The 23390-nt window shown below is 39.2% G+C and overlaps 1 protein-coding gene across 2 annotated transcripts in view; it reads left to right on the top strand.

Annotated features, from left to right (window-relative positions):
- Positions 1 to 23390, top strand: part of CalpC (calpain C) — a 152918-nt gene that overhangs the window by 87476 nt on the left and 42052 nt on the right. For both annotated transcript variants that reach the window (XM_083134997.1, XM_083134996.1), the window contains exon 4: positions 10553 to 10808. In XM_083134997.1, coding sequence (XP_082991123.1) covers positions 10553 to 10808 — 256 coding nt within the window. The remainder of the gene's footprint in view (positions 1 to 10552; positions 10809 to 23390) is intronic.

Here is a 23390-nt window from a genome sequence, read left to right as displayed (position 1 = left end):
TAATTGACTGAAATAACTTTTTTATTGACCATCAAAAATATATTTCCTTTTTCTTTTTGCTGCAACCAAATGAATGTCCATTTCCATAAGAAAAACCGGCCAACATATTAAATCCCCATTTCGCGACATTATTAGGTATACTACAGTCTATTTCCGAAAGATTCTTGTATAATTCTTGATCTATTTCGAACTCTAAATTGCATTCTGAATTGGTAGTTTTTAATACGATAAAAAAACTTGAAAGTCTAGTTGTAGGTTCATAGCCATATTTCATAATTATTTACTGAAATTGTGGAGCTTACCTCACTACCAGAGTAAAAATAAATGATCTCGCTGTTTATGCTCGTGGAATGAAGCATATTGTTCGTATTCTCTTCAATTATGGGGTCTCTTTGTATTTCTTGCATAAATAACACAAAGCAATATTTCCTAAACTAATGAGATTACTCATTCAACCCTTTAAGGCACGGTGTTCGAATATTACTATTAGCTATAGTTCAATAGCACCTCTCCCCCCTTCTTTCTGAATATGTGGCACAATGAGGATAAATCTGTTACGTGACGCTCACAAATCGCCATACAAGAAACCCATCGAGTGGTGACATTCTAAGAAGTAATCTCCTTTCTCATTTTTCTGATCGTTTAGCGACCAGGAAGCAATATCACTTAGATAAAAAGAATCTGCAAGAATATTTTTTGATGGCACGGAACTAAATTAGAAGCAATTTGACAGAAAAGCGTTGTACGTAAAGTACAATGGGGGGACAGGATATAGTTCACGTGTGCAGCAACACCGCATCGCCAAGATCTCGTTGCGAGAATCGTGGAACGTCACCCACCCACAAGACATAACGGGTTTCAAACGAGATTTGAAAGAAGCATCTTGCAGAAAAACTGCATGTTTCACACCGTTACATCGCCCATAATGGGCGAACGGATTTCAGAGTCCTTTAGCCTTAGGATGTCCTTAAACGCTTAAACTTCAGTTTCTTCTGCTTCCTATGGGTACACCTTTCCTTGTTTTAGGATACTAACCAGTATAGGAGCAGATTTTTTTTTCCAAAATGAGATTTTTCATTCGTAATTTTTAACCATGTACAGGTATTGCTTTACAATTAGTCCATTACTATTTTCATTAATATTTCCCCGGCATACTATGTGTTTTTATGGAAAAGATTTTTAAGTATGCGGCGAAGAACCTGGTTTGACATTTTGTTTCAATTCTTGAAACTCTCATTGGGCAAAACAAAGTGTATACTTATGCATCCCACATACATATACATATACAGGGTGTATCATAAGTAATAGCGCAAACTGACACAGTTGAAAGTACACCATAATAGAAGCAAAAATGTCTCGGTAAACATGGGTCCGCAAACGAGCCGTTTTCGAGATAATTGCGAATGTGTGGTTACAAGCCGCCACTGGCTTCATTGCTTGTAAACGTCGTCCTAATTGGTAAAATGCTAATCATGTGTGCCAGTGGCGACGATTAGGGGGCGAGGGGGGCAGTTGCATCCCCTAGTTTTCACTACTTTTGCCCCCGCACTATGCTAAATCTTATCTACAAAGTGAAATATACTTACTGTCTTTGTCCCCTAGTTTTGGCACCTTGCCAACCCGGTTTGGGACCCAATCGCCGCCACTGATGTGTGCGAATGTGTGGTTAAAAGCAGTCACTGATTGCATTTTGTAAACACCAAGTGCTTTCTTTACTCCTTGCGCGTTCCGAGGTTCGCTCTTTGTTTACAAAACAGAACATTTCCGAGAGGTGGCGTTGTAATCAAACAGGATGGATACAATCAGTACAGAGAATTGTACTACATGCCTGTGACCAATTCCGAAATGAACCGGGGGTGTTCGAAAGAATTCGAAACTCAATGCGGAATCGCGTACAGTAATGCCAGGACGACACTTTGAACATCTCCTTTAACAGGTACGAGTGTACAGTAATTGTAACATTTGTTAAAGTAAGTAGAATGCTCAATAAAAGCAATGAGATCTACAATGACTTTTCATAGTGTATTATTAACATTTTATCAACTAGGGCGACGTTTACAAACAATGAAGTCAGTGGCGGCTTGTAACCACACATTCGCAATTATCTCTGACCCATGTTTACTGAGACTTTTTTGCTTCTATTATCGTGTACTTCCAACTCTGTCAGTTTGCGGTATTACTTATGATACACCCTGTATATATTTATACACACACACCCATGTTTTATAATTTTCCGTGCATATAATTTGTATATTTGGGAATAATTTTTACTCAAATGTTAAAATTAAATTAAGTTTTCCTCTTTTGATCTTTTCTCCATACATTTGTAAAAACTAGATTTTTATGTACTATAGACTGGTTCAATTTTCTATCCTGAGTTAATTCCCAATATCTTGTCTTTATATGGAAAAAAACAGTTCTTCATATGAAACTTTTCCCCACTTATCAGGGCTCTTTTTCTGCAACCCCAAATACTCTAGTTTAAAACCAGAGATCTATTCTTCCGTGTCCCGTAGCGAATACTCAATTTAATATTTAATTACTCTACCACTACTTATAATAATCTTAAAAAGCGCCGTTAAACATTTTCTTTAAAAATGATTGTCCTTGCACTTTATATTACTTTACGATTTTCTTATTAATTTTCCTGCTTTCATTATGGGGTGTACACGCAATTGTCAATCTCACTTCCACGTAGTACACCTTGGACCGCATTTTGCAGACTAACGAGGCTCTGGCGTCTGGATCTATGGCCAGTATAATCTTCGTAGGACTGGGTTTGTGTTGTCCTGTGTTTTGTCCTTGTTTGTGGTGAGTGCCCCTTTACAGCCTCGGCTTTTAACCAGACAATTTTAGTTTTCAGACACTTTTATTGTTGTTATGATAAGGGGCTGGGCCCGTATAATGTGACGGGTGCAAAATAGCCTAAGTGCTGACGCACCCAAAATGTTTCAAATTAAAAAAAAATCAAATGTTTTCATTAAGTGGTGCACATAGATTTTAAGGTATATTACTGAAATTGGTTCGTTTTGTTCCTTTTAACTTGTTTTTTTATTATATATTGGTTGTAGGCATTGTTTATGTACAGTGGGATCCATTAGTATTACAGTGCAAATCGTCCATCATCATGTTCATGCACTTTATTTGACCCAATAAGAACTTCAAGAATTAAAAGAAAACTCAAGACAGCTGTTGACAACTTCTGCACCAGCATATATAAAAATCCATCACTTAAAAGCACACAGGATGTAAGATAAAAATTAAATAGTCATAGTCAATTTGCACGGTAATACTCATGGATCCCGCTGTACTAGCTACAACCATACTCTAGAAATAAATATAAGAATTGAAACTATCATATACTATAAATTTCTTCCGCCATATTAACCACAACTATGATAATGCATAAATGATAATCATGAAGAGAAATGAATGGAATTCGGAGATTAAGTTCAACAACTGCACTATGTTTTCAAAATATTAAAATTGATATGCTTATGCTATGTTTCTTTGAAAAGAAGGATGAATTGGCAAGAATATTTAGGAGGAGAGAGTTAACATCAAGCCAACAGAGTTGTCGCATTTCTTGCAAGAATGGACTCGGTTACACAAGCGAGTGAAAGTGTCTTCTGCGATTAGGGACCGCTCCTTGTTTTTACTTGTCTTCTTTTATGTGACGTGTTAAGATGTTTTTGAAAACCTTGCTCTACAATGAAGCGTTTTCCTGCCATTATCCTCGCACAATGGGAGCAATTAAGAAAGCACAAAAGGTCGTTTCTTCCGACGGCCACTTGAAAAACATTGCGTGCGACGGGCATCAGGAAGGATCAGAAGGATGTTTACGGATCTGTGTGAGTAGGGTCAGTGATACCCCTTTGTGTTTCGAGTCTGAGAGAGAAGGAAGCGAGTTTTAGATTCTGGAACTTGCTCAAAATATTGCGATAAGGAGAGAGGACAAAGGTACAGTTCTCGCCACTGCGTGGTCTGCAAGCTGTTGCTTCCAAACGTATGTTTGGTGTAAATGTTACCACTGGTAGTGATGTCGCATGTGTCCTTAGGAAAGACAAGCAAGTACTGTAATTACACTCCCCCTTATGAAGGGAATGACGAGCTCTGGATATCGAAGAACAAAGCATGTGCAGTTCCTAATCCTAACGATGAACGGAACTGGATTTCCAGTAAGAATGCCCTAGTTGGCATTGGACTGGCTGGAAATGATGGCTGGCAGGCTGACTGGTTTTGATGACTAGACAGTGTTCTAATTGCAACTAGCTTTTTTCTGCCGGATTCTGTGGAACAGCCAATCAGAGCGAAAATTTGGTCATGTGAAGTTAATCTGCGAGTTTAGGGAGGATAATTAAGTGATTACTTTGAATGGCTGGTTGGCGCTACACTTACGTTAATAATTATACAAATCAAACCTCTACCTGTGAATTTACATTTTGTCATTGATTAAAACTTATCTTTCTTTGACATTTGTGTATTCTAAAGAAGAAAAGACAAACATTTATCCCATCCCCTGCCCCTCTTAACAGAAAGCTTGACTTCTGGGCTGCGAATGGCACTTTTACTTCACATCATCATTAGATCTTGCTTGCCCTGTCACGTTCAACAGTGAGAATACTGAGTCCGCTAAATTTGGCCTGAACCATACTACTCTACACTAGCTTCCAGGAGTTCTTCGTAAGTTTCAATTTTGAGAAAGATAGTTCTTCTGTCATGACTGTTACTGAGTAAAAGACAAACAGAAGGCGGTACAGGGTACAAAGAACACTGGAAGCTAGTGTAGAGTTATCAAGGAGAAGAAACTTTGCCAAAGCACTTATGAATGTCGTTGAGGTGATTTCAAATTTAAGCACTTTCCTGAAAAATAGAATTTGATCAGGAAATTCGGAGAATAAATCATCTTCGTACTCGCTACAGAGGGCAATCGCTGCATCTGAAGCTGTAGGAAGGAAGGAAGAACTTCTAACATGCCCTGCTTGAGTTGATAACAACGCAAGGATTTAAATGCCTCACACCTTGCTCAGTGGGAGTTGGAGGTGCTTTATTGTTAACATATTAAAATTGAGAGTGTAAGGTCAAGATAAAGAAGAAGACAATACAAAATGCTTTTTATTCAAGAAAGAATAAATGGATAAAAATGTCCAAGCAAGTTATCGTGAATTTTTGCGTAAATATTTCATGAGAAATACGACAATAATTTTTACTATGTCACGTGCCAGTTCCGACGACACAATGAAAAACTCAAGGAAGAAATGTTTCCCGAGAGCGACGATAGATGGCAGCACGCCATTTAAAGAAGAGGAGAGTTCATTGTAGAAACTAGGAGCGGAGAAGAGTGATTATATATATTATAGTAAATGCAAAATATATATAGGAAGAGTATAGAATTTATAGAAGGGGTTAATAAAATGTTGTAAACAGCAAATTAAGATAATTTATGAATATGCTCATATATGAAACAATTAGGAAAGTTAATAAGTGAGCAAATGAATTCAGAAATGTATCTCCTTTTTGATCCTAGTGATCAAAATTTGATTCAATACCTCGGGCGAGGAGAACATAGTCAGCTTTTCTGTTTGTCCATCCCTCGGTGGCGCTGTGTCCAAATTAGACGCCCCGAAGCACTTACGGGTGCGCTTCTTATTAGACGCACTGGGCCATAGGCAGCGCTTGCTGTTAGCGATCCTGGACTATTCCCCTTTGGTCGTTACATAGGAGGTGGCGCTATTGTCAGTTTAGTCGACCCTACTCTTTCTATAAGTATAGCGTGTATCGTTTGCCAAAGAGGCGGGGAAAGCGAGCGCATATATGTAATGAATAAGATTACGCTTTAAAAGGAAAGAAAATAAATTAGAAGAAAGAAAACAAGATGAAGCCTTTTCCAAAATAGAACGAGGAAAAGAAGAAGCCTTTTCCCAAAATAGGAGGAAAAGAAGAAGCCTTTTCCCAAAATAGGAGGAAAAGAAGAAGCCTTTTCCCAAAATAGGAGGAAAAGAAGAAGCCTTTTCCCAAAATAGAAGGAAGAAAACAAGAAGAAACCTTTTTACTAATCAACGATAGAAAAGAAGAAGAAAACTTTTCCTAAATCAAAGATAGGAAGGACGAAAAGCATTTTACGAAAATAGAAGGAAGAAAAAAAGAAGCCTTTTCCCCAAAATTGTGAGAAGAAAAGAAGATTTCCTTCCAATTATACATATATTTATAAGAAGAATATAACCGACGTAAATTTGGAATCAGCATATATATATATTTCAATGTATATACAAGATTGGCTATATATTTTCTCTGTATTGTGTACAGTTTTCAGAATATAGATCCTCATTTAACTATATCCTCTTGGCTATAAAACGCTTTCTTATTTGGAATTCTCGAATAAAGAACCTATCCGCTGAGATTAAGATATTTCTATAGCCGTGGTAAATAACATTTAAGTACGTACCCCCAGGGTCGTAGCATAGTGGCGCCCATAACGTGGAGACTTACATTAACTTACCGACGAATGAGACGAAGCAACTATTTTTCCGATCCCTTTAGGGTTAAGGCCCACTCGTTTGTATGTTACGCCTTTGATGATTTGACGTATTCATTCAAATTCTAACGTTAAACTAAAATTTAAAGGCAGATAAAAACAGAATGTTAATTGTATTCTTCACAAAAATTAACCTTTACAATCAATTTTTCTCACTTCTATTTATTATATTTTTCGTATCAACCCCATGGGTCGCGAGGCCCCATCAAGCGTGAGGCCCCGGGCGGTCGCTCACTTCGCTCACCCATTGGCTACAGCCTAGGATACCCTAGTAACAAATCTCTCCTGTTCAACCATCTATCAAATTATATTAAAGCAGAAAATTGATGACAAGGCTCAAAAACAAATTGAAGAAAATAAAACTACTAATAAATCAGGAATATTATAGCGTAAGTGATACTAAGTTTCATAGAATTTTTGTAATGATAATGTCTTGTTTCACTTTTTTCATTGCACTACTGAACCCTCTAAATACCAATGTATATGGTTTATATGGAGTATAAATTCAAATGCAAACATGGGCAACGCCCATGAATAGCTTTTCGTACTCTGTCCTCTGCTATTCACTTTGGCTGTGTCTAACCGTATTCTGCCCCTTAATAATTTTTTAATTCCATATTTTACTCCCACGCGTGCAAACATATGCGAGTTCCGAACTGGCAAACAAGTAATTTTCAAATTAACTTTACAGTAGTGTCAAGGTATTTAGTATTCTTTTTAAAGGAACAATTAAAACTAAATTAGCTGTACGTGGGTGTAGGTCATCTCGTGCACGCGATAATGCAGTTTTCCAACTGCTGGAAAATATTTATTCAACTTCTCAGCGAATGTTTGCGTTTCTGGATCCAGTTCAGTACCATGCAGATGTCGCTGTCGTAGATAAGATCGGCTCCACCTTCTGCAAAACGTTAACATAAATCAGCAATGCTTAATATGCTGAGCACTTGGTGATCTTCTTTTCGAACAAGCTCCTATAGAATCAAGGTCATGTAGTGGAACAGACAATGCAATAAAAAAACGACATTGCCATGTGAGATTTTCGTGTGATATGTTGTTGAGGTTTTTTCTTTCAAAAGATGCTGCACAATGCATCTTGCTTAACTTGCACCCATCCGTTCAGATGGCAGCACGTATTAGTGTCTACTGTTGAGATTATATTACTTGACATGATTTGTGAACGTCCAATTAACAAATCGGCGGATATATCAGATTTCCGACATAAAAAATCTATAATAGGGTTCGAAATCAAAATCTATACATCTTCCGATATAATACAACCATGAACCTGTAGCAAACATGCGTGACCTGTACTTGTTTCGATTTGCTTGATAGTTTTTATGCCTCTGGCTTTGGCACGATGAAGAACAGAAATATTATCCTTGCATTGGCTGTCAACTTTGGTAACCTACTTTACTTTGCTGTAAAATTTAGTATCATTCCGAACCCTTTACATTTCTCTATTTCCTGTACAATACATTAGTAATCTCTTTTGCAGTGTGATACACTTAGACGGAAGATATTTTGCGTGAAATAAATATGCAAAATGAAGGAAAATCAGATTGTGTATTTCTTGTATATGACGTCCTCTCTGAATGCTCTGGGTTCGAGCATCGCCCACCGATTATGTTTTCATAATGCTTGATTCTTCAAGTCTTGTTTGGATGTGGTTGCTTTATATCTAATTTCTATTTCACCAGGTTAATTGCAGTGACGAGGACAATTGGTGATTGAACAATAGCCGAATGAATAAACTTAATGGAGCACCCATGGCATAACCGGGACTCGAACCCACAAACTTTATTCATTCGGTTTATATTGCGTTTCAACACCGTGGGTTATTCGCGACGATGGATTATGATGGGACGAACACAGTTAAATATCTATGGCTTATAGGCTGGGAAGTTGGTTTCGTAGTACGTTAATAACCACCGGTGTCAACGTCTTCGTATTGTAATCAAAGAGCCCCGGGTTCGATATCCGGTGAAGGCACATAGTGGTTTGGATACCACTGTAGGTCCAGTCCCAACTAGTCATTCTGTGCATAAACGTGGACAATTCAGACAAACGGAGGCCGGCGTGTGCGCCCTAAATAACCTACATGTCTGTTTCCTCAGTTGTTGCACCTAATCATCATCGTAATTTACGAAGAAGAGGTAGAAAGCGACATAAATAAAGCAAATACCAATACAAATAGCAAGTGTCATTCTTTTTAATTTGGAAAAATGGATTAGGAAGAGGTGCATGTCCATACGACTAATTCCCACAACTAAATCATTCAAACTCTTTATTTTACTGTCGCTTTGCCTTGTATATTTCACATCGTTTTCCCACACTTTGTCTGTATTAAAACACTTAGCATAAGACAATAGTTAGCCTCTGTGATGGAGTGATCAGGTAAAGGTGCTACTAAGCCAGGTGTCCGAGGTTCGAAGTCTTTGTAAGGCATGCGTGTTTCATTGTTTGTCCCATCTATTTCACAAGACCATCAACGTCGCGATTAACCCAAGAGATAGAAAAGCGACATAAAATAACCGAAATAGAAAGAAAGAACTGGGGGTCAGTTTCTTGTTCATAACCCTTAAATCTTCTTAAACGAGTAAGAATGTGGCACTAACCACGGTCAAAGTTTATAGTCACAACTGCTCTTTTGCTATATTCCCATTTTTGCTTAAAAAGAAGAGTCGTGGTAAATCTGCTTTTTTCCTGATAATGGTTACCAAGAATATTGAGGACAAAGAAAGAGAAGAAAACCCATTAATCCCAACCACTCTGAAGGAGTCGTGCAACTCTTCAGGTGGAAGTTGTCCATGTATAATTGCTGATGGCATTTGCAAGACTTTTTTCCCCTGTTGCTCACCACTCCGGAAACCTGTCCTTGTAAGCAAGGGCGGTGCTTCTGAGAAACAAGATGCTTGACCGGATACGGGATGAGTCGGTTGCATCTCTTGTAGCGAGACAAGATCAACACGTGTGGCATTGGGGTCTGGAGGCTTATACGCGTTGGGAACCATGGTGGCTGGGTTTGTACACGACACACGCATTGCGTGAGGGGTGTTCAATAAGTGTGACTCGAGTTACCTTGAAGAGTATGACAAAATCTGTGAAAAATTAAGAATATGCTCTCGGACCTTTAAAAGTATGCTTCTCTATTTTTCTCCCGCTCTGCTTCTACTACGTTAAAACAGACGTAGCAAGATCAAAGGGGGGCCGGATGTCCGAATGCCCCCCCCCCCCACCCCCACCAACCAATTCACCCCAATATAGCTTAAAAGATAAACTAGCCATATAAATTATTTTAGTGAAATATGCTTTTTTGCATGGTATTTAGGTGTATGTGACAGCACCCTACAAAATATTTCCGGTCCCCTTTCCTCCGCAATATTTTTTTTCTGTCACTGTCACTGTGGAAGAGTATATTGTAAAATTAAGTATCTTGTCTTGCCCCACGTTCACTTAAGTAATTTCGTAATATATTCATGTAGGCGACCGACTACAATATAAATCCGGAAGAGGAATAATTATCGTGTCTGCTTTAAAAATCGACTTTTTAAACTGTTCTTGGAAAACAATAGATATTCAGTGGCGGCGATTGTGTGTCAAAACTGATGAACAAGAACAGTTTACTTTCTCTTGGTAGACGAGGTAAGCATTAAGAGACCACAGTAGAGGGGGAAAAAAGTGGGGGGAGTTGGGCAAGTGCCCTCCAAGTCCCCCTAATCGCCGCCACCGACGCTGGATTGCATTTTGAACAGTTCTATTGCCACGAACAAATACCGATATTAAAATAATAAACTTACTTTCATATGTACATATATTCTTATTACTTGTTATTGCTATTGATGAAAATTGAGAATGTGCACCTGAATACAACATTCCCTGGCGCCACCTATTGTAACATCTCTTTTTAGAAGAAAGCCAGAGACTTGTACAAGAATTTTCCTCGCATGTTCTTCCCATACATAAAGTTCACTGCACCTGATTTTGCATTGGAGATTAAACGTTTGTCGTTCTTTCCAGGAGACCGGTGGCTGGTGTCCTGTCTGGGGGTGCTGTACCTGAGCAAAGGGCTGTTCTACCGAGTGGTGCCAGCCGACCAGACCTTCTCTGGCGACCAGTACACGGGGGTGTTCAGGTTCCGGCTGTGGTGGTGCGGCGAGTGGGTGGAGGTGCTGGTGGACGACCGCCTGCCCACGGTCCACGGGAAGCTCGCCTTCCTCCAGGCCCAACACTCGGACCAGTTCTGGCCTGGACTCCTGGAGAAGGCCTACGCAAAGTAAGTTAGTTAATGTTGGCTTATTCTCTAAACATTGTGATTCAGGCAAATGGCAAGGCTGTTCCATGTGTATCGTACCGTGCCGTGGAGGCACATAGTCCATGGCCTTCTTAAGTTGAAAACAAGGCAAGCATTAACGCTTCATACTTTCTTTGTGGCAGTTGGAGGTGCTTTATTGTTAACATTAAAATCGGGAGTGCAAGGTCAAGAAGAAAAGGCAAGACAAAGTGTTTTTTATTCGAGGAAAGAGTAAATAGGTAAAAATGTCCAAACAAGTTATCTTGATTTTTTGCGTAAATGTTTCACTTGAGAAATATGACAACTTTTTACTTTTTTCCGGCCTCTTAGGCTTAGTGCCTATCCGCCTGTATGTTATGCCCCTGATTTGACATATTATAACGTTTAACTAGAATTTAAAGCCAGATAAAACGGAATGTTTTAATTTTTTTGCCCACAAAAATTAACCTTTTCAATCTTTTTTTTCCTCATTTCTATTTAATTTATTTTCGTATAAACCTCATGGGACGCAAGGCCCCGGGCTGTCGCCCACCTCTTCTTACGCCACTGCTGGAGGTGATGCGATTACTCCTCAAGTTACCCCTTGATATGAGGTTGGATGAACTCCAGAGTCATTAGCATTGAAAATTTCCTACCTGAGATCAATATAGGGAAACGAACCCGGGATTTCCTTCCAACTGGTCTTACGTGTGCCTCATAATTTAGGTGCACGAGGATTTTCTTCTTAATCCGTTTGGTCTCTAGTGTCGGAGCGAAACAGGCAATGTTTCAATAGAGCACATTAAAATGCAGTTTCTTAGGTAGCACGAACCCCTGTATTTTTGACAACAAAAAAACTGAAATTTCTTTTTCCCTTCCATTTGCGGCCAATTTGGGTGGACATTGGGGAAACAGATATTACTTATCTTGTCTGTCAGATAAACTCTAAGCTTTGAGTAAGTTTCAAGTACTTGAGCAGCTGGTAAAATTGGTACCAACAGTGACATCTTAAAATTTAGACCCCAAAAAAAATAATACAATGGTTCAGAGCCTTGATTAGACACGGTTTTGAGAAAATAATAAAACTCGATTTCTCAAAATAACTAAGTAAATGTGAAATGTTGAAGCAGAAATGTACTAATACTGTATGGAATGGAATAGGTGATGGGAAGCGGATAGTATACTGAGAGTCACCACCCAAAATACGCAGAAAAATCGCTAGGCTTTTTAAAGTGAATTTTGTTGATCGGATATAGCGGCTTTTTGTTAGAGTTGGCAAATCTGAATCTAAATACGTATTTGTCTATTGTCAGTCATTAAGTTAAATAAACTAATATGCTACAACGCCAGGAGTCTTAGATTCAAATTGTGTAAGGCGTGTGTGACTCGGGTTTGTCCCGTCATCTTTCATTATAGTCGCGATTAATCTAGAGATGTAGAAAACGACTTTAAATAACTAAATAGAAGATAGATGCAAAGAGTACAAAATAGAATGGCGCATTCATGACTTCCTGTTATCTTCTACCCTTCCAGAGGTGTTTGTTCGTAGGTCAAGGGCGACCCAAGCCTCAATACAGCCTTGCGAGGTCCCTGTCCTGTTTGTTGCTCGGTACTCGTGTGAAACATGCGTTTGGCTAACGGCCAGGCATGAAGATGTCATAAAAAGCAACACACGCGCATCGTACAGTATAATTAGCCTCCCAACGCGGCATCATCACGTTGTTAAAGGTGGAAGGAGGTCGTTAGAATAACATCAAAGAGGATCCACTGAAGATGGAATTGCAGATATGGAGGTAAATAGAAGAAAAATGTAGCATACCCATGATTTATTAAACAAATAATGTGTAACATAGACAGTTGTTGATTTAAGAGGTGTGGACAATGAGCAAGGGTCAGTAGCGACGATTGGGTGCCAAAACGAGAGGCGGGAGGTATTTTTTTTTTAAATATATCTATTGCAACATTCTATATTACAATATCATAACATTGCATTTCCTCCTGGTATCTAAAAACTTTAAACCAGGGCGTCTGTTTGTCGAATAATGGTTTCATTGTTACATTTCGTGTCGTTTGCGCCGAGGCTTCTTATCGGTTCATTTGCGCCGCGACATATGTCAAGACCTTCCTTGGTGGGTTTTCCCACAATCGGGAGTGTCATTACCGCCGCGCGTACGTGTGTTTATGGGAACATGGTGCATAGTGCATGAAATCAAACAAACAAACGTGTGTTTACGACGTTGCACAGCTGTGTTTACACTGAAATGTTAAACCTATCCAGAGAGTCAAATATGACTTTTCTTTGCTTATTTCAAAAGACGTTACACAGGATTACTTGTATCAATTTTATTCCACAACACAAAATACATAAATCAGCCTATTAACTATTAATCATTTATACACTACATAAAATCGTTAAAAAAACATTGTAAATACAGTATTGTTAAAATATTGCAAGCATTCTACAAGTACGCTTTGGAAGCAACATAAATGTGCCAGTCTATTACACTTAATTATTATACACTACATAAAATCGTCAAAAATATTATAGTGTTATTTTTGCAAACATTATAAAAGTACTACGTATATGTACACTTTGGAAGCAACATAAATATGCCAGTCTGTTACACTTAATTATTATACACTACATAAAATCGTCAAAAATATTATAAATACAGTGTTATTTTTTGCAAACATTACATACGTAATACACATTTTGATGTGCATTCTAACAGTTTCGTCGTTCTTGTACATGTCAACGAGTCCTTGTCGTTGAACGTTTCTCCAAATTGCTTGTTTAAAGTGGAAATTGCATCCAGAAATGTGTGACAGTGGGAACACGTTTCTTAACACCTTAAGTACTGCACTTTCAAAGTCTAGCGTGATCACTTTCGGATTAATCTCAGGGCAGTAGTTCTTAATTAACTTAATGATAAGTTCTTTCGGTTTTGTCCGGAAGTAAAGCATAAACTACTGGTGCTACGTTAGTAGCAGTATTCGTACTACCGATGTCGATATGGAGGGTATACAGCTGATAAAACTGTTGGAGCAGACGCTAAAAGTGCCATCTAAAAATACGGTTTCTGAAGTTGCCAAAACATCTTTGGATCTGACACTAGCAAAAACTAACAACCGCTTTCCATTTTCCGTGTCGTCAAGGTACAGAAATGGAGAACCGTCATTAAAATACTTCAAAGATTCTGGTAAAGTGAGATGATCTGCATCTGGTGCATCTTGTTGAACACCTAAAATCGATCTTCTTATTCTGTTCAGGGTACACTTCTGTCTGTCGTAAACAGGAACGTTTATGTAGTGTATAAATGATTAATAGTTAATAGACTGATTTATGTATTTTGTGTTGTGGAATAAAATTGATACAAGTAATCCTGTGTAACGTCTTTTGAAATAAGCAAAGAAAAGTCATATTTGACTCTCTGGATAGGTTTAACATTTCAGTGTAAACACAGCTGTGCAACGTCATAAACACACGTTTGTTTGTTTGATTTCATGCGCTATGCACCATGTTGCCATAAACACACGTACGCGCGGCGGTAATGACACTCCCGATTGTGGGAAAACCCACCAAGGAAGGTCTTGACATATGTCGCGGCGCAAATGAACCGATAAGAAGCCTCGGCGCAAACGACACGGACTCGGGATATACATTTGCTGTTAGAATACCTTTCTTGTTCTAGTTTCCAAGACAGGAAAGGTTTCCAGTTTTTTCGTGTATCTTCTAACATCTTTATATATACGTGTATACACATATTGCTACAACTCTTGGTATTAAAGTACAACATATACAATAGTCGATAATTGAATTACATGATTAAAATACATATTACATGTGATATGAATATTGGTAGTCAACATATTACATAACCAAGTTACGAGATTGGAGCATCTCTCCTATTCTGGGCGGGAGGTAAGGACAGTTTACTTTCTATTGGTAGACAAGGCTTAGCATTAAGATGCTATAGTGCAGGGGCAAAACGCCCCCTTTCCCCCCTAATCGCCGACACTGCCTGGGGTTGACCTGCCCATGAACTTCATACAAACCGTATTTACAGTTCTATATACAGAAAATTCCAAATTAGGCCTACAGCACTTTTACCCATACACTTATAATCAAATATCAAAAAGTGAAAGAAGAAAATGAACAAACAAAAATGATTGTACTAGTAAAAAACGAAATATTGCAGAAATGCTAACAGATTCACCTTACTCGGTAATCTTCCTGGAGCACCATAAATACTAAGAAGATCGAGTTGGTGTTTTAAGTCCACTTTATGCACAGTAAGACTAATTGGGACTGGACCTACAGTTTAAAGTGGGATCCGAACCACTATGAGCCTCCACCGGGTATCGAACCCTTGACGCCTTGATTACAAGGCGATAACGATACCACTGCGCCATCGGAGAGACCAAATACTAAGAAGAAAATGTCGAGAGCAGGACAAAATTATCAATATCGAACTATATTATAGGTCGCCCCGAATCAGACCAGCCTTGCCTTTTGATCAAAGGGTCCTGGTGGAGGCACATTGCAGAGTAAATCGAATTCCATTTTATACTGTTGGTCCAGTCCCAATGAGCCTAGCTGAGCATATAATTGATTTAATAAGATCAAGAACAAGACCAAATATTTACCATCTCTTCATTCCGAAAGATAGGCCAATTCCTTTATTTTAAACCATTCTAAAGCAATTTTATTGATGATTTTCTGAAAGTTTATTTCTCAGTTTCTCATTCTAGTAGCTTTCTGAAAGACCATTTTCCTTTTCAGTTCCCTTCTGAGAGTCCCTTCTCGCTTTTAGCTTCCTTCTTGGCGTCGTTCTAAATGTCGCTTTTCTTATTTTTAGTATCGTTCTAAATGCCCTTTTCAAGCACCCTAGAAGCGCTACAGCTGCGGAAAGTCTGAAATCGACCGTCTTTTGTTGAGGCAAATTGATCGCAAGTCTTGCCTTACTGTTTCTGCTAGTGGCCGATATCGTCCAATGAGAGACTCGATTTTCAACTTGTAGCTGCGTAAGTAGGTGACGTGGTTACGACCGATAGTAAGTTACAACTTCGCATTCGTCGATCCTCAGGCGGCAAACGACTTCAGCCATTCTACCGTGCATCCATTTCCTTGCGAGGCCGAGAGATCGGAAGAAGTGTGGCGGGCGGCGCTAGCGGAGATGCCGACATTTTCGACCAGTAACGTCCCGCTTATTTTTATGGACATATCTTTAGCATGCAGGTATTATCAGGGAATTTCTGTGCAAATTGTTTACACACGTCTCGACACGAGTCTGTTTTCAAGTAAGTGTCGCACATAAAAATGCTTTGTTCTAACGTGAACTTTTCGGCTGGCATTTCATTCGCCTCACTTAACACAACACAACACACACACTGCAATTGCACAAGGAAGTAACTCGGCAAGTAACCAAAAACCACACTCTTTCACACAGTACCAAATTAATACGCTCTTGGTTCAAGGTCTGTTCCTCACTCCATTCGCAGCTCTGTCCAGGGCACCTGTAGTCGCAAAGGAAATAACAACTCAAGCTCGGAGCTTTCAGATTGCAAACATTGCTCACGAAAACCATTGACTTTTAACGGTTTAGTCTGCAACGTAATATTGATACAGTGTTGCACATTCGAAACGTCCGAGCGAAGCAAAACGCTTTCGAGGGTAAACTTAAACGGGACGTTACTGGTCGAAAATGTCGGCATCTCCGCTAGCGCCGCCCGCCACACTTCTCCCGATCTCTCGGCCTCGCAAGGAAATGGACGCACTGTAGAATTTCTACTTCGTTTGTACAGATAAGCACATCAACTCGGTCCTCTTGAGGAAGGTAGAAGCTGGGACATTAATTCAAAGCTCTGAGCACGAATCAGACGGCGCAAGAAGTGTAACACGCGCTGATGACCCGCTTAATGTTGAAGAACACGATAATTAGCGAAGCTCGAGGTTGGCTGTGAAAAAAAAATGACCACATAAACGCAACAATCATTAACCTGATTGCATGATGCAGGCAGCGTCATGGGCGCTGCTTTCGTTTTGAAAGTCGACGCTTCGAAAACGATCCACATGTAGCAGCTGGTCGATTCCTGCTTCTACGAGGTGATTGATGGAAGGGAGTGTGCCCACATTAGGTGCCTGCCCGCATTTTGATGACTGTTTGTAAGCATTTCGTGTTCATGCGTTCTGTCATCTCTAAAGGTAGAACTTGGAACAGAATTCCCTGACATGCGCAGAAGATGTGTACTAGAAGACACAATACGCATTGGAAGAAGGAATTTGGAAAGAAAGCAAACTAACTTTACGGCACTAAATAGAGAGATGGGCTTTTAGAAGTGGCGCTAAAGTGGGCAGTTAGCTTTTAGAAGTGGCGCTAAAGTGGGCAGTTAGCTTTTAGAAGTGGCGCTAAAGTGGGCAGTTAGCTTTTAAAAGTGGCGCTAAAGTGGGCAGTTAGCTTTTAAAAGTGGCGCTAAAGTGGGCAGTTAGCTTTTAAAAGTGGCGCTAAAGTGGGCAGTTAGCTTTTAAAAGTGGCGCTAAAGTGGGCAGTTAGCTTTTAAAAGTGGCGCTAAAGTGGGCAGTTAGCTTTTAAAAGTGGCGCTAAAGTGGGCAGTTAGCTTTTAAAAGTGGCGCTAAAGTGGGCAGTTAGCTTTTAAAAGTGGCGCTAAAGTGGGCAGTTAGCTTTTAAAAGTGGCGCTAAAGTGGGCAGTTAGCTTTTAAAAGTGGCGCTAAAGTGGGCAGTTAGCTTTTAAAAGTGGCGCTAAAGTGGGCAGTTAGCTTTTAAAAGTGGCGCTAAAGTGGGCAGTTAGCTTTTAAAAGTGGCGCTAAAGTGGGCAGTTAGCTTTTAAAAGTGGCGCTAAAGTGGGCAGTTAGCTTTTAAAAGTGGCGCTAAAGTGGGCAGTTAGCTTTTAAAAGTGGCGCTAAAGTGGGCAGTTAGCTTTTAAAAGTGGCGCTAAAGTGGGCAGTTAGCTTTTAAAAGTGGCGCTAAAGTGGGCAGTTAGCTTTTAAAAGTGGCGCTAAAGTGGGCAGTTAGCTTTTAAAAGTGGCGCTAAAGTGGGCAGTTAGCTTTTAAAAGTGGCGCTAAAGTGGGCAGTTAGCTTTTAAAAGTGACGCTGAATAGGAAAATGGGCTTTCATAATGGCGCTGAATAGGAAAATGGGCTTTCATAATGGCGCTGAATAGGAAAATGGGCTTTCATAATGGCGCTGAATAGGAAAATGGGCTTTCATAATGGCGCTGAATAGGAAAATGGGCTTTCATAATGGCGCTGAATAGGAAAATGGGCTTTCATAATGGCGCTGAATAGGAAAATGGGCTTTCATAATGGCGCTGAATAGGAAAATGGGCTTTCATAATGGCGCTAAATAGGAAAATGGGCTTTCATAATGGCGCTAAATAGGAAAATGGGCTTTCATAATGGCGCTAAATAGGAAAATGGGCTTTCATAATGGCGCTAAATAGGAAAATGGGCTTTAGAAGGGCGCTAAAGGGGGAAATGGGATTTAGAAGGGCGCTAAAGGGGGAAATGGGCTTTCAGAAAGGCGCTAAAGGGGAAAATGGGCTTTCAGAAAGGCGCTAAAGAGGGTAATGGGGTTTAAGATGATGCTAATAGATGAAATTTATAGAAATTTATTAGTACGTTATTTTTGTTACAATTCTTCACAGAAGATCTGAAATGGAAAGGACAAATATTTCAATATCATTTTATTGTTCAGAGTTTTCAACGTTTGAGCTGGAAAAAAAGATGCCCGTAAGGCTCATTAATTTCCCCTTCGATATAATTTTCCATATGTGAGGTTTCCATGGAGGTCAATAAACTGACCGACAGACTTCATCTGGATTTCTGAGCACGTTCTACGAGTTGGACGCTGCGCTTGCAATGTAGGTGTCTCTTGGCAGGTAATTTTATGTTCTTGCTGTTTTCCCTCGCAGTTTGCCTTCCACCTCCACGCACTATGCACGCGACCACAGGCTTGCTTCTACCATTGTGCTCGTTTCCACCTCTCCCTTTGCCAGCCACTTAATATAAATCTAATGCGTCGCCACAGCAGACATGAACTTCTGAAGCTACTTCATTTACTCTTTTCAGTTTCAATAATTCCACATTGTTTCATTGAGTTCATTTTGTTTCCTTAGCTGCTGCTTCTGCTCTTAGATGTAATTAATGAGACGACGACGTTGGCGACAATAATTGGCGACGGTCTTTTAAAAAATCGATTTGCTTTTGTTAATTAGCGTCGCTTTCCTGCCAATTTTGACTAATCGCGACGATGAAATCGATGAACGGACACACTCAAAGAAGACCCAAGCCTAGGACGGGATTCGAACCCGGGATCTCTGGCGTCGTAGCGCGCTGTGCTGACAACTCCGTTACGAAGGCCGGCTTTTGATGGCTGTTCCCCCATTTCATCACATTATCACTCATCCTGGTCTTCGCGATTAACCGAAAGTGACAGAAAAGCGAAGTAAAATAAACCATACAAATCTATTAAAAGGACAAACACGATTCAAACCTAGGCCTTGGTCTGATGGCGTAGTTGTAACGTCGTCGCCTTGTAATCAAAGGGTCCCGGGTTCTATACCCGGCGGAGGCACATAGTGGTTCGGATCCCACTTTAAACTGTAGGTTCAGTCCCGATTAGCTTTACTGTGCGTAAAGTGAACTTAAAACTGGACACACTGGCGGCGTTGCGAGTTAGGCTAACCACTCTGCCACCGAGTCAGTACAGTCTCCTTTTGTATTCTCCATTCATCTGACTAACTCTCGACAAAGAACGTGCTGCAATGTAGAGAAAAGGTGCGGACACCTTCACGTCCAAAGGTCTTGGGTTCACGACCCTTTCGAACACGCCCTGAGGCCAATGTACGGGCCCTGTTATTCGGATGCCAGCGCAGGAAGTTTGCTGGGAGAAAACTCTCAGCATTAAGATTCATCAGGATGCCTTAAGGAGCCAATCTGCATACGATAATAGCCCATCTGCGCTGCGAAAGCAGCACCGTCTATCACAGGTTATTATTTGATCCATTCTTTAAGAAGATATATCGTGTGAAGTTCTGGAAATTTAATCACGCGATATACAGGGTAACCACATGAAAACGTACCCCATTTTTACACGGGCAGAAATGCCAATAGGAAATTGCATTGCATTTTACGAGAGAGAAAACTACGTATATATGATAAGCACAGTCAGATACAAACACCTATTTATAAGCAGGCAACCTCATAATTTGTTGCCAACTATATACAAACAAGGCATAAAATACAATATATAAATTGTTGGAGTACTAATTTAATTGTACGTGCGTGTGTGTGTGTGCACACACACACACCCATATACATATATACATACATACGCTCAGAAAATTAAGCGTACACCAACTTTGTTTATGAAAAACAAAGGAACAATTAAGCAACAGTATATTTTACCTAAGATCATAAATATTATGGAAGAATAGGGTTGCGCAAATTGAATTTAGGGAAGAAATTAGCCTTATAGCAGTTTTTTTATATGTAATAACAAAGTGAAGTACGTAATACACGACACAAAGTTGGTAACAGTAGCAAGTATAATTTTTGTGTGAAATGAAAGAAATTTGGTATTATATAACGTCAAAACAAGCACACGTGCCTTCCCGTGATTAGAATAGAGTTTTAACCTGCCTGTCACAAGAGTTCACGTCTGGAAGGAACATTGAGAGAAATTGGTTTTGAGCCGTTTCGTCACTTTCCGGAAGCAAAGGCAGCTAAACATCCAATCTTATGATGTAGGATTTTGCAGTTAGTTCCTATTTACCATTGTAACTGCCGTAGTCTTTAAAACGAACAAATACAAGTTATGCCTCTCGAGGGAGAAACTAAAAAAGACATTCATATTTTGAATATAATTATATCAAATAAAACGCAGGCATCTTTGTGAGTTTTCACGGAAGATGTAGGTGTAAGCCCAGTTTTGTGAGTGACTGTATGTGTTTGTGTGTGTGTTAGTCAATCGAAATTAACACCATAGTGCTTGCGGGTTTTGTCATATTTTTTCATATTTAGTGTTTGTAATTTCGACCAGAAATTGAAAAAAATTCAGTTTTGTAAAGCATAAAAGTACATATTTCACTAGGTTTTGTTCCATTGTATATTGTTGACGACATACTCGTTTTGTTTTTCTCAGATTAGCTTGATATACGACAATTTATTTTTCAGCATTGTTGCAAGGAAGCACTTGCATTGCTGTTATTCCGATAATTTAGTCGTATTTTCTATGCTTTTGAGTATAGTTTTTAGTATTTTCATTCGTATGGAACAATCCCTTAGTTGCATTTTTAAAGCGTTAAAGTAAGTCACTCTGTACAAACCACAGAGTGCTTTAATTCTTAGGTTCATTCGAGGATGTTTCAGTAAACCGGAAATAATAAAGGTGCTATACCGTAGAAGTCGGCAAATCCAGAGCTTCCGGTGAAATGCTCCCATTCAGTATTTAACATAGCAATCGGACGTTAAAAAAAACGCTATCGGATTTCAAGGTTAGATCTTGTTAGATCCAGGAAGAAATCTCAGGTAGAAAGTGGCGTGGAAAGCTATCCCGTGGCCACGTCGATGTCTGCTTGATGAAGCGCCGTGGATTTCGGCACCGCTGGAGGGCTCCGGGTGGAATGGGGTCAATGGAACAGTCAGCTGGTGCCAAGAAATTCTCACGCACTTTTCCCTCCGCCCCAGAAAAGGGGAGAGAATAATGTCGCGTTTGCAAAGTATCATTATGGATCTGCTTCCTCTGAGCGTTTCCTGACGAGATCTTACCTTGACAAAGGCAACTTTTTAGAGTGCTAATCAACAGCGACAGGATAGGCGCAATTTCTATTTCATATTTCGCATTTAATCCGGTACTTAATGGTATGCATGGGCATCGACCCCCACCCGGAAGTTGGCATCGTCCATTTCAAGTTAGAAAATAAAAGGTTTGTCATAACTATGGATAGGATTTTTGACCTAAAAATCACCAAAATATGCAAAATAAAATATGCTCATGACCTAAAATTTTACAAAATATGCAATATAATTTGAAAAATATGCCCTTATAACTAGGCTGTTTCAAACATCAATATCTAACTTATGCTGAAATGTTTTCGTATACATACTATTTTTAGTTCACTTTATGGGCCCTGATAAGTTGAAATGCACAATGAATAATTTCTGTAAATTTTCAATTAAAAATGTTGAAGATTTTGCTGCAGTAAAAAAAGAAAAAAACTCGTAAGAGAGTAAGAACGAATCCACTTTGCAAAATGACTGTATATTTCTTGAAAAAGCAAAAATATGCTGAATATGACCGAAAATCCATCAAAATATGCTCTCTCACGTAGAAGTAGCCAAATATACTAAAATATGCCCTTAAAAAGCACATTAATTCAATTAGTTTCTTCACAATATGAATTTCTATATATTTAGGGAACATATCACCCTTACCAAAAAAAATATGCTAAGTCATAAAATCCTAGTCATAACTGCAGTATGTTGTTATTATTGCTCATAAGTTCATAAGATAAATACAATAACTTAAGTAAAAACTGCGTTAGATGGGAATAATGAATTGTTTGAACACAGAGCTTCAAAGAATGCAATCTGCTAACTTTATACTTACGTATGTCCGAGCTGAAAAGGACACAAAACAAGATATAAGGAAATAGCATTATAATATAGCTATTATTAAATTATAAATAATATAAACAGAGTGATATTCAAAGACGGAATAAATAACTTAAAACAACAGTAACATTTAGTGTAAACACCCGTAAACACCTAACTGGTAAATTATGCATTTTGGGCAAAGGTTCATTTCTTTACCAAAATCTACTTGTGTGATGAGGGTTTAAAAGAAGGGGCGTTTGTCCCTAAATGATCTCTGAACAATGATGTTTTGAAGTAATCAGAAAATGACAGTTTGGATGACATTTCTTTACATAAAGAGGGGCATGAGTTAGCGAATATGCTCGGACCGAAACAAAATAAAGACTTCAAGGTATTTTAATTAAGGGAGATTCAAATTGATCAAGAATGAATTGCGTGCATGAATTGTCACATTTCTACAACGGGATATTCAACTGGTCAATCCGTGCTTTTGTAATAACGCATCCCAAAAAAACAAGATTGCAAAAACATCAGTTTTTATACGGACGGCTGGCTTTTCTTGCTCTATCACATCAACATACCAGTCCGTTGTCCGCAACTGAGAAAGGACAGTCATGCCCGATATCCAAGGTGAATTTATACAGGTTGATCCATCCAGGATACTCAACGAACAAGTTGAAGCCACATGGAGGACTTTGGTTTTCTGAGCAATGATAGTTGTATGCAATTTCCCGTACGGACTGTTAATTGAATTACCGTGGAAAGCCTTAATTGTTATATATCCGACCAACGTCACACGAAAATTTCTAAACATGGAAACGTATCTGTACATTGATCCGCCCTGCCTTAAGTCGAATCTAGATGCCAACACCTCTTTTTCTTGTTTCCCCTGCTACTGCTACCTGACCGTGTCTGTCCACTGGTGTGTGCGATTAGCTACCTCCAGAAAAGAAGTTTCTCTGCGACT

This window comes from Lepisma saccharinum, chromosome 14 (genome assembly GCF_977018435.1).
Source record: "Lepisma saccharinum chromosome 14, izLepSacc3.1, whole genome shotgun sequence".
Lineage (NCBI taxonomy): Eukaryota > Metazoa > Arthropoda > Insecta > Zygentoma > Lepismatidae > Lepisma > Lepisma saccharinum.
The sequence above is the reverse complement of the archived record's forward strand: the minus strand, read 5'-3'. Positions and strand labels throughout refer to the sequence as shown.